Genomic DNA, 12,156 nt, shown 5'->3' on the forward strand with positions numbered 1-12,156 from the left:
CTTTAAATTATTTTAAATTCTTGTCTTTTTTCTTTTAAATTCTTGTCTTTAAATTCTTTCAAGTTAATATTGAAGGCTAAACACTGAAGACTTTAGTGCCTTCTGGTTATTTTAAAGGTATAATTAATTGTCTTCTAAATTTATTTTGACTGATTTCTGGAATTATATAACCATGGCTTTTTTTTTCTCCAGCCATTTATGCTATTTTCCTAGGCATCTGATTTGATGTGTAAAGTATTGTGTGGTTTCTATTAACAGGAGGATCGACTTTTTGTGGCATCGCATCACTGTGTCTGATGGGTAAACTAGAAGAAGTTTTCTCAGAAAAAGAATTGAACCGGATAAAGAGATGGTGTATAATGAGGCAACAAAATGGTTATCATGGAAGACCTAATAAGCCCGTAGACACCTGTTACTCTTTTTGGGTGGGAGCAACTCTAAAGGTAAGAGAAAGAATAAAACTGAGAAACCTATACTCTATTGATACAAACTGTGCTTCAAAAGGTTTGGTCTTTATAATGTTCATTGAGTGAACTTAGGCTGCTGAGTGTTTTCTGTTGCGCTGGCAAGGCTAATCTCTGTATGGTTTTTCCATAGATTTCACGTATCCGTTGTGCTACTTGAAAATTGCCATTCTTATAAAACTTAAGTGGCCCAGAGCATACATAAGAAAAGATAAGGTTGTAAAAAATCTGACCGGTAGTCAATCCAGAGCAGGGATCTGTCTGAACTTAACAGTAAATACTTTATAGGAAGTTAATATTCTTAAAAGATAAACCATGGGTATTTCTTTGAAAATAGTTTGTGGTTTTTAATTTTTTAGTGATTTGTTTGCCTAACCCTTCTGAATGACTCAGATGATTGGAACATTTGCACATTTCTCTTCATCTCTTACCTTGTGATATGCCCAATTTCATAAGCTTATTAACCACTAAATACCCTCAAATTTGCTCTGTTTTTTTTTTTTTTTTAAGATTTTATTTATTTATTTGACAGAGAGAGATCACAAGTAGGCAGAGAGAGAGAGGCGGAAGCAGGCTCCCCACCGAGCAGAGAGCTCGATACGGGCCTTGATTCCAGGACCCTGAGATCATGACCTGAGCCGAAGGCAGAGGCTTACCACTGAGCCACCCAGGCACCCCTAGTTTGCTCTGTCTTAAAATTGCTTTTCCCTTGGGCGCCTGGGTCACTCCTTTATCACGTCTGAAAAATCAGCCATAATTCCTTGATAACTAAGTATCTAATCAGTGGTTATGTGTATTTCCTTTTGCATCACATCAAGGGGCACATAATCTCCAGTTACCTCTTTTTGTTCAAAGGGCTCCAGAGCTGTAAAACCTGATTTATCCACTATAAAGCCCCCCATCAGCTTTTTATTTTATGATGGCAAAATATACATAATGTATTATTTATCAGTTTAACTCTTTGTAAGTATATAATTCAGTGGTATTAATTACATTCACAATGTTATGTAACCCTCACCACTATGCATACCCCAAATTTCATTGTCCTCAATATAAATTCTCTACTCTTTACTGTTCTCATCTCCCTCTGGCCCCTGGTCATCCCTATTCTGCTTTCTGCCTTTATGGATTTGCTTGTTCTTGCTACATCATATAGGTGGAATCACAATATGTGTCCTTCTATGTCTGGCTTATTTTGCTTTGCATAATGCTTTCAAGGTCCATCCGTGTTGTAGCATATATCAAAATTGTATTCCTTTTTATGGCTGAGTAATATGCTTTTGTATGTTTATACCACATTTTGTTTATCCATTTATCTGCTGATGGACACTTGGGTTATTTCCATGTTTTTGCTGTTGTGAATAAGTCAGCTCTGAACATAGGTGTACAAATAACTGAGCTGATATTTTCATTTCTTCTGTATATTTACCTAGAAGTGGAATTCCTGGATGATATGGTAGTTCTTTGTGGAACTTTGTGAAGTACCACTGTGCTTTCTACAATGAGGGTGTGTGCCATTCTACAGTCCTATGGGTGTACCAGGGTTCCAGTTTCTCTATACCCTCAACAACACTCAACTTTTCTGTCTGGTTTTAGTTTTTATAATAGCCATCCTAGTGCTATCTCATTGTGATTTTGATTTGCATTTCCCTAATGATTAGTGATACTGAACATCTTCTGATGTGCTTATTGGCCATTTCTGTATCTTTGGAGAAGTGTCAATTCGGGTCCTTCACCCAATTTTTTATTGTGTTTTTTGTTCTTCAAGTGTTCTGGATATTAATTCCTTATCAAGATCTATGGTATGCAAATAAATTTTCCTATTCTGTGGTTGTCTCTCTGTTGGTAATGTCCTTTGATATACAAAATTTTTTAATTGTGATCAAGTCTAGTTTATCTGTTTTTTCTTGTCTGCCTGTGCTTTTGATTGTCACAGCTATGAAATCATTGCCAAAGCCAAAAGATTTTCTCTGCTATTTTCTTCCAACAGTTTTATAGTTTTAGCTCTTGAGTTTAGGTCTTTGATTCATTTTGAGTTAATTTTTATATATGGTATAAATTAAGGGTTCAGCTTCATCATTTTACATGTGGATATCCTGGTTTCCTAGGATCATTTGTTGAGAAGACTGTTCTTTGACCTATTAAATGGTATTGGCACCCTTGTGGAAAATCAACTGAACACATACGCATGGGGTATTTTTTTTTTTAGATTTTATTTATTTATTTGACAGAGAGAGATCACAGGCAGGCAGAGAGGGAGGAAGGGAAGCAAGCTCCCCGCTGAGCAGGGAGCCCGATGTGGGACTTGATCCCAGGACCCTGAGATCATGACCCGAGCCAAAGGCAGCGGCTTAACCCACTGAGCCACCCAGGCACCCAGACATGGGGTATTTTTTATGGGCTCTCTCTTCTATTCCGTTAGCGCATGTGTCTGCCCCCATGCTAGTACCACCCTGTTTTAATTCTTGGCAGCTTTTATAGTAAGTTTCAAAGCCAGGAAGTGTGAGTCCTTCAACTTTGTTCTTTTTCATCATTGTTTGGGCTGCTCAGGCCGCTTGCATTTCATAGGAATTTGAGAATTGGTTTTTCCATTTTTTACAAAAAAGGCTATTACATCAAATACGAAGATCACTTTGGGTAGTATTGACTTTTAACAGTGTAAGTTCTCCTACAGTGAGCATGGGATGTCTTTCCATTTATTTCAGCATACAAGTCTCTCATGTCCTTGATCAGGTTTATTACTAAATACTTAATTCTTTTATACTCTGTTTTAAATGGAATTGCTTTTTTAATTTCTTTTTTGATTGTTTGTTGCTGTCGTATAAAAAACTTGAGGTTTTTTTACAGAATCATTCTAGTAGTGGCCATTGAGGTTAACATATGTTTTAATCCATTATATTGTTCTTTTTGATGCTCAGAATATCCCATTTTAAGCCAGTCAAAGCCCCTTCAAGTAGGCTCTTGAGTCTTCTCTTTTCTTTTCTTTTAAAAGATTTTATTTATTTATTTATTTATTTATTTATTTATTTGACAGAGAAAGAGATCACTAGTAGGCAGAGAGACAGGCAGAGAGAGAGGGAGAAGAGGCTCCCTGCCAAGCAGAGAGCCTGGTATCGGTCTCAATCCCAGGACTCTGAGATCATGACCTGAGCCGAAGGCAGAGGCTTAGCCCACTGAGCCACCCAGGTGCCCCTCTTGAGTCTTTTCAATATGACCTTGGTAGTCTTTGAGAACTTTCTGAAAACAACCATTTTTACACATTTTAAAAATTCTTAATTCACTATCACCGTACGTTTAACTGATTTTTTTGTTGTTGTTTTTAGAAATATTTTCTATTTTATTTTTTTAACTAAGTCCTTCACCCATCCTGGGGCATGAACTCATGACCTTGAGATCAAGAGTCACATGCTCTACTGACTGAGCCAGCCAGGGACCCCATCTTTCAGTGATTTCTTAACTTCTCTTTAGACATATCTTTGATTCCCAACTACGGAGAATGAAGATTTAACCTCCCTTTTTTCAAGCAGATTGTTACTGGTTATATAGTTTTTAGTTCTGAACTTTTTCTCTTCCTCTTCCACCTTCTAATTCTGTCATATTACCTTTACTTTTATAATGTCAAGTAGCATTTATATTTTATTTAGTAATAATGTTCACATATTTTATGCTTTGCCTGTAAGTTGATTCTAAAATTTAAAAACCAAGAATCAGCACTTACTATGATCATGTAAATACTGTTTATTGCTGAACCAAGTACAGTCTTAAGATTATAGTTTCTTCTTACGTAATGACCCATATGCCACTTGATGGAACATGTTTCTAGCTGATGGATTCTAAAGGGTCTCTCTCCTTTTTATTGTATTGCCAAATTAAAATGAATTAATAAGTTTGTTTCTTATTTGTATTGTAATTCTTTTAGGCTTTGTTTTTCTTTTTGAGAAATAATGCTGCTTTTTATTTTTTTTAAGATTTTATTTAATTTGACAGAGATCACAAGTAGGCAGAGAGGCAGGCCGAGAGAGAGGGGGAAGCAGGATCCCTGCTGAGCAGAGAGCCTGATGTAGGGCCTGATCTCAGGACCCTGGAATCATGACCTGAGCTGAAAGCAGAGGCTTAAACCACTGAGTCACCCAGACGCCTGAAAAATAGTGCTTCTTTAATCATTCGTATCTTCTGTGGCTCTTTGATTCATTAACATACTTTTAACTGCTCTGTGTCTTTTTTTTTTTTTTTTAAGATTTTATTTTATTTATTTGACAGCAGAGATCACAAGTGGGCAGAGAAAGAGAGAGGGGGGAAGCAGGCTCCCTGCTGATCAGAGAGCCCGATGCGGGGCTCAATCCCAGGACTGTAGGATCATGACCTGAGCCGAAGGCAGAGGCCTCAGCCCACCCCTTGACTACTCTCTGTCTTAACAGAAATTTTTTGAACTCTCTTGTCTACTTGTCTTGTTTCTAACTCTTCCTTACCCCTTTTCATAGTGTGGTTTATCCTTTATTTTTTCCTATTTAATGGGCTCTTGAGAGAGAGAATAAATATATATCCTAAGTTTTAAAGCTACATAGTTTTTTTATGCTTAAATTGTATTTGTCTCACCTTTTACCTTTCCTGATTAAAAAGCTACAATTTTTTTTAACTGTTCTCAAATAGAACTGTCTCTAATCATCTTGTTAACAATTTTTGTTGCTCTTTTTTGAAATATTTTTGGTCCAGGTTACTACCGGTCTGTAAGTAATAGTTCAAAGGCCTATCATAAGAATTAAAATATGGGTAGATAAAATTGTCCTTTTTAAAATGACTGATTAAGTTGAACAGTTGACAGAGTTGTGTTTTGAACCAAGCTAAATGTGGTGCAATGAGATTAGTTGGGCGTGGTTCAGAAGAAGGAAATAGTGAGTAGGTTAGGTAAAGTAGAGTAGCTGTGATATGGCAAAAATAATAATAATGTGGTTGATTGATTCTTATTGCTGAGGTTTCCAGAGCTTGCTTTGAGAGCTTTAGCTAAAGAAAAGCATATTTAATTGATGTATTACTGAAAATTGAGCCAAAGGTCAATATGAAAGTTTGATGTCAGTAAATTTATATTTGTTCTGTCATTTTAGCTTCTGAAAATTTTTCAGTACACCAACTTTGAGAAAAATAGAAATTACATCTTATCAACTCAAGATCGCCTGGTAGGTGGATTTGCCAAGTGGCCAGATAGTCATCCAGGTAATTTATTTTTTGTATGTATCTAGAACAACTTTATATTGTTTCTTTCTTGAGTAGACTCTCAGGCATCTTTGCAGTAAGGGCATAAGATAGAAAATTTAACTACAGTTGTAAACTTAAAGGATATGTTTTTTGAAAAGGTAAAATTTTTTAAGTTTAGGGGAAGTTTAGCATGTTGAGGGAAGGGTTGGATTATCAAGATGTATTTCTATGGTATGCCTTTTTTTCCGTATATTTCGCTTACCCATGTTTTATTTCATTTGAGGCAATGAGGCAGGTGGTTTCAATGGGCCCTTTCCAAAATAGAGAATCATTTGGTCCAGCCAGAATCTTTAGGATTATTACCTGTCACTAGAGCTAAGTAGAATGAACTACTAAGTCCAGAAGGGAACCTGTTCGTAATTTGTTCAGAAGCCATTAAATAAATTTCTCTAATTCTGAAGGTAGCTATCTGTCACTGTCCATACCCTTGTTCTCTGAATTTCAGCAGATTCGGGTTGTTGTTTTTTTAGAAGGATACTTTGCCAATCTGAACTCTTATTCACTGTCTACAACTCAGGAGCCAGATAGGTTCAGACAATGTGATATTCATTGTTTTCCAAACTCAGGAATTCCAGAGAAGTAAAGAACAAAAGATTCTTAGATTTAATAAGTATGGTTGATCCTTGAACCACACAGGTTTGAATTGTGCCTATCCACTTATAAATGGATTTTTTCTGATAAATATTATATTATACTATAAATGGATTTTCTCTTCAGTGCTTTTCATTTCTAAAGCCAAAGAATGTTTTCTCCAGTTTTATTAAGGAATCCTTGACATACATCACCGTGTAAGGTAAAAGCACACAGCATGATGGTTTGATGTACATCTGTTGTGAAATGACTACCAGAGTAGGCTCAGCTAGCAACTGTCTCCTCACAGCTATACTGAAGGAAAGAAGGCAGTAGTAAAAGGCAAACAGTTTATTTTTGTGATAAGTCTTAGGATTAACTGTCCTAACATGTTCCCTGTATATCGTACAGCAGGGTGAGCGGTGTCTCACGTTGGATATTACACCTCCAGTACTTATTAGTGGAAGTTTGTTCCTTTTAACCCCCTTCCTCCAGTTCCCCCTCCCCCGAACCTCACCCCCTGCTAAGCACAAGTCCAGGCTCTTTTTTTCTATGAGTTTGGTTTTTTGGTTTTGGTTTTTAGATTCCACATGTAGGTGAGATCACACAGTATTTGTCTTTGCCTGACTTACTTCACTTAGCATCACAACTTCAAGGTCCATCCATGTTGTTGCAAATAGTTGGATTTCCTCATTTTTATGGCCAAATCATGTTCCATTGTGGATGTATCTACCACAAATTCCTTATCTGTGCATTAGTCAGACACTCAGGTTGTTTCTGTATCTTGGCTATTGTACATAATTCCGCTATGAACATGGGGGTATCGATACCAAGTTAGTGTTTTCATTTCCTTTGGGTACATTACTGGATCATATGGTAGTTCTGTTTTTAATTTTTGAGGCTTCTCCAGGCATTTTTCCATAGGGGCTCTGCCAGTTTACATTCCTGCCAACAGTGCATGAGGGTTTCCTTTCTCCACATACATGCTAGCATTTGTTATCGCTTGTCCTTTTGAAGATGGCCATTCTAGCCAGAGTGACGTAGTATCTCCCTGTGGGTTTTTTTTTTTTTTAAGATTTTATTTATTTATTTGACAGAGAGATCACAAGTAGGCAGAGAGGCAGGCAGAGGGGGAAGCAGGCTCCCCAGTGAGCAGAGAGAGCCCGATGCAGGGCTTGATTCCAGGACCCCAAGATCATGACCTGAGCCAAAGGCAGTGGCTTAATCCAGTGAGCCACCCAGAGATGCCCTTTCCCTGTGGTTTTAATTTGCATTTCCCTCATAGTTATTGATGTCCGGCATCTCATCATGGACTGGTTGGCCTTTTGTATATCTTCTTTGGGTTACTTGGGTTTCTTTTTTTCTGTTGAGTTATGGGAGTTCTTTCTAGGTTTTTTTGTTTGTTTGTTATGTTCTAATTTCTAAAGCAAAATAAAATTTTTAAATTTTACTGTGTGTTACCACAGCTAGAAAAATGTTAGAGCAGTACCTTAAGAAAACTGAGAATTGTCTTGATGACATTGTTTTTCATCAGCGCTTGTACTATTTTAACAAATACTGTACTATTTTAACAGATGGGAATAGGGAAATTACAATATCTTGGAAAACTTGTCTGGTATAAACATATTGAAATACATTTTCAGTATTTACAATAGATATTTTTTAAGATTTATTTATCTTAGCAAGTGTGAGTGGGGGGAGAGGGAAAGAATCTTCAAGCAGACTCCGTGCTGAGTGCAGGGACCACAAGGGGCTCAATCTCACGACCCCCTAGACTTACGACCTGAGCCAAAAATCAAGACAGATGCTTAACCGACTGAGCCACCCAGGCGCCCCAGAATAAATTTTTTTTTTTTTTTAATTCTTGAAGGTTTTTTCTGGCACTTAGTTGCTAACTTTAACATGCTTTTTACAGATATAGTAAAATGTCTTCAGAACCTGTAAACTGCAAAGCATAGAAAGTCATAAGTTGAATGTATGTGGAAAGGCCTTTTTAATAGGACCTTTGGGGAAATCATTTTTTAAGAGTTTCTAAAATTAGCGTATTCTTGGTTCTGGTTAGTTTAGTAGCAGATTTGACACAAAGTAATTCTTATGTATTTACAGAAGAAACTTAGGAAAATAATGCACTTCTATTATGAAGAAACTATATATTTCAGCATTTGATATGTTTGAATACACCTACAGATAAGGAAGCTTAAAAGAAAAGCTTTGAGCTTTGAAACAATTAAGTCTGGTTCATTGGCTTTTACAAAAAGCTTTTTGAGGAAAAAAAATGCTTTATTTTTACATTATGTGGAAAGTAGAAGATCCTATTTATGTTATCCTGGATGGATTTGATTTCTCTTTTAGTTGCATTTTTTCCTAGAAAAGTATCCTCATTTCTAGTCAATAAAATACTTTGCTTTGTACCTTCTGTAATTTTAGAATAACTACAAGGAAAATTTCATAGTACAGAGGAAATCAGATTTATTTTTTGTGGCCTGAAAATGAGAGAAAAGTAAGCCAGAGGAAACCTAAGCATTCTCTTGAGAGGCCATGAAGGAGGATTGACATGGGCCTCCACTAGTGAGCTAAATTTTTCAGAAATAATCTTCACTAAGCACAATTGTCTGTCCCTCTGTTTTGAAAAGTAGATGATGGTCATGTAAGTAAAACTTTCTAATTTTCCTGACAAAGTTTAAGTCAGTAATGTGTTCTGAACTTCAGTAGCTCTTGAGGTCATAAATGATGGCCAGCACAAAAAAAAAAAAATGCTTGATGGCTACAAAATATATTTTTTTGTAGTATACCCATAATGGCAGAGCTCTGAGCTCTTCAGAGTCCATATAGGGCTGTCCAGCAGGCAGCAGCCATGTGATTCTTGTGGCCACTTGAGTGGAAGAGAGTCACTGCCCCCTGAAAGATGGGGAACAGTAGTGAGGCCAGTATAGAAGAAAGGTTATGGTATTTATAACCACAGAGAATGTGAGTTTGTTTTTACTGTCAGGTCAGACATTTTTTGGATGACTGACATTCCCCTAAATAGGAAAACTAAATTTGGTACAGCATTCCATAACAGATTATTCTGTTTAGGCATCTTTCACCGAATACAGTAGTGAGGTAGTATTGGTCATGGAAATGTCAGAGGTAAAATTTAGTGGGAAGGAGTATTGTTACTTAGAGTCAGAGGTTTATTTTCATTTTTCAGGAAAATTTTTCCTTTTAAGATACAGAGCTAAAGCCTCTTGTTTCTGTATTGTGTAGTAAGCAAAGGGGAAACACCCTAAGTGAGAAGTCTTGTATTACTGCTACTCTACTTTGTTTTTTAATCACAGAGGATGTTGAGAATGTCACCTTTTCATTTGAGAACTGTTTTCCTTTGTTAATGATATTTGCCTGGATAAAATATCTGATTTTGATCACCTGTTGTTGTTGTTGTTGTTTTTAATTGGTGTTTTGAGACTTTGAGAAAGCACGTGTTTCAAAACCTGTATTTAACATTTTTCTAAATTTAATTTTAATGTGGTGAATAGATATGTAGCTTGGTACTTTGCAGCATGTACAAATAAGAATGTGTATTATGATTAAAAAAAAATACCTCATTTTCAGATGCTTTGCATGCATACTTTGGGATCTGTGGCCTGTCACTAATGGAGGAAAGTGGAATTTGTAAAGTTCATCCTGCCCTGAATGTAAGCACACGGACTTCTGAACGCCTTCGAGATCTCCATCAGAGCTGGAAAACCAAGGACTCTAAACAGTCCCCAGAGAATGTGCACATCTCCACATGACTGACTTCACTTAGCTTGGGAGGGTGGGGGGATTTGTAGCATAACTGTAGCTCAAGGTTAAAAGCCATGTATAACCAAGTGTGCTCTTTTTTTTAAGAGGTAGTCTCACAATCAAATCTTGTGCTGATGTCACTTTGGAATATGGTCTTGAGCCAGTAGCCTTTGTACTGGGTTTCAAGAAAATCTTTGTTGAAGTTGGAACCACAGTAGACTCTGTTGTGGTTCTTAAATGTTTATACTGTATTTCTAAGAAGTTCTTTGAGGCAAATTAACTATATGTATGTAGGTTATCTTTTTTAAAAACTCTTCAGTACAAATTGTATCATACTATAAAATGGACACAAATCTTCAAAACAAGTTTACACTTAGGGATCATTTAAAAAGCTTAATAGCTGATGGTAGAAAATTGCTTTAATGAATTAAGTATCTAGGATTCTTCTTTGAAAACAGATGGTTCCATAATTTTTAAAAAGAAGAATGACTTATTTTGGCTTATTAAGTGTGCCAGTTAAACTTATGTGGCCTATATAAGTGAAATTAACTTCATAGCAAGGATGAATAGGCTTAACTAATACAGTATTTTCTAAAAGGACATTGATTTAAGAAGACTATTATGTGATTGAGGAAAAAATAATTTAACTGTATATGATTGTGAATGAGAAAGTTTTGTGCTTTGTGGGTCACTTATTTAGATGTTGTGAGGGTGAATAACAGCTGTGTCTGATTTTTTAATTTCATTAGTTGCTTTTTCTTCTTTCTGGGGAGAAAATAGTCACCTAGAAGGAAAGAGACATTGAGTGGTTTGGTTTATTTTTCTGAAATACGTGATATTGTAAATTATACTTGTACTTTTATAAGGGAGTTATTTTTAGCCATTTGGTTTTTTTTAGTTTGTTGTGTCCAATGTGTTAGTGGTTCTGATTTCAAAATGACAATTTTCTAATTTTTTCAAAATAAGTAAAACTCTCAGTAAAAAAAAAAACAAAACCACTAAAGTAAATTTAATGGTGCAGCTCCATACATGGTCATTTATATTTTTATATTTTCAGGTAAATGGAAGGGAAGTGTTCTGTTAGGTGTTAAAGGGTGTCACTTTTGTTCTTTTTGTTTTGTTCGGTCTGTGAACTAGCTAATTATAAAGGAAATAGTGTAAAAACTCATCTTCATTAGTAACCAATTTATCAGTAAATCACATCCATCACTGCTGTTGAATGTCGTTCAGAGATGTGAGACAAGTACTGAAATGGAGAAGAAAACCTCTTCACTGCTGGAGCTGGGTTAAAGTTAAAAGGCTTGGTGATAATAAATGTGGAACTATTCTACAACTATGAGTGTAAAAACTAAATTACTAGTATAACTGTTTAGGAATTATAATATATAAATTTTAATTTCTTTCCTAAATTTTAGGGGGAAATGCCCTTAAATAATGATCCTTCCAAAGGAAAATCTGGTATGTGCTTGGGAAAAGATTCATTTGTTGTTGGATCCTTAGTTTTAAAACTCCTCTTGTCAGAGTCAACTTTATTATTTTTTTGATTAGAAATAAAATCCGTTTTCTGATTGTGGGGAAAATATAAGCTTAACAGCAGATGTTATCTTTCAGCCAGTTATTTCAGTTGCTTCTATTTAAATCCTGGAAAATTAAGACATCCCTGTCTCAAACTAAGTCACTTCCTAGACTTTGGGAGTTAAAATAGCCTGTATGGAATGGCTTTAGAGCTATTATAAAAAACCCAGTTTGTTTTTCTTGAATTGCCACTAGCAGTTAGAAGAAAGTTAGTAATAATAGTAACCATATCCGCAAACGGAAGAGAATTCCAAGTTTAAAAGTACTTCATAGAACTATTTCTTTTTAAGATTTTATTTATTTTATTGACACAGAGAGAGAGATCACAAGTAGGCAGAGAGGCAGGCAGAGAGAGGGGGGAAGCAGGTCCCCTGCTGAGCAGAGAGCCGGAGGCCAGGCTCCATCCCAGGACCCTGAGATCATGACCTGAGCCGAAGGCAGAAGCTTATCCTACTGAGCCACCCAGGCGCCCCATTTCATAGAACTATTAAGAAATATTTCCTAACTCCTATAATTTAATAGTATAAGA

General features: G+C 36.0%; 1 protein-coding gene across 2 annotated transcripts in view; it reads left to right on the forward strand.

Annotated features, from left to right (window-relative positions):
* Positions 1 to 11,648, forward strand: part of PGGT1B (protein geranylgeranyltransferase type I subunit beta) — a 52,701-nt gene extending 41,053 nt beyond the window's left edge. For both annotated transcript variants that reach the window (XM_059416108.1, XM_059416109.1), the window contains 3 exons: positions 259 to 443; positions 5,567 to 5,675; positions 9,879 to 11,648. In XM_059416108.1, the coding sequence (XP_059272091.1) occupies positions 259 to 443; positions 5,567 to 5,675; positions 9,879 to 10,060 (476 nt within the window). In that variant the 3' untranslated portion in view covers positions 10,061 to 11,648. The remainder of the gene's footprint in view (positions 1 to 258; positions 444 to 5,566; positions 5,676 to 9,878) is intronic.
* The last annotated feature ends 508 nt before the right edge of the window (positions 11,649 to 12,156 follow it).

The sequence above is a fragment of the Mustela nigripes genome, chromosome 12 (assembly GCF_022355385.1).
Source record: "Mustela nigripes isolate SB6536 chromosome 12, MUSNIG.SB6536, whole genome shotgun sequence".
NCBI lineage: Eukaryota > Metazoa > Chordata > Mammalia > Carnivora > Mustelidae > Mustela > Mustela nigripes.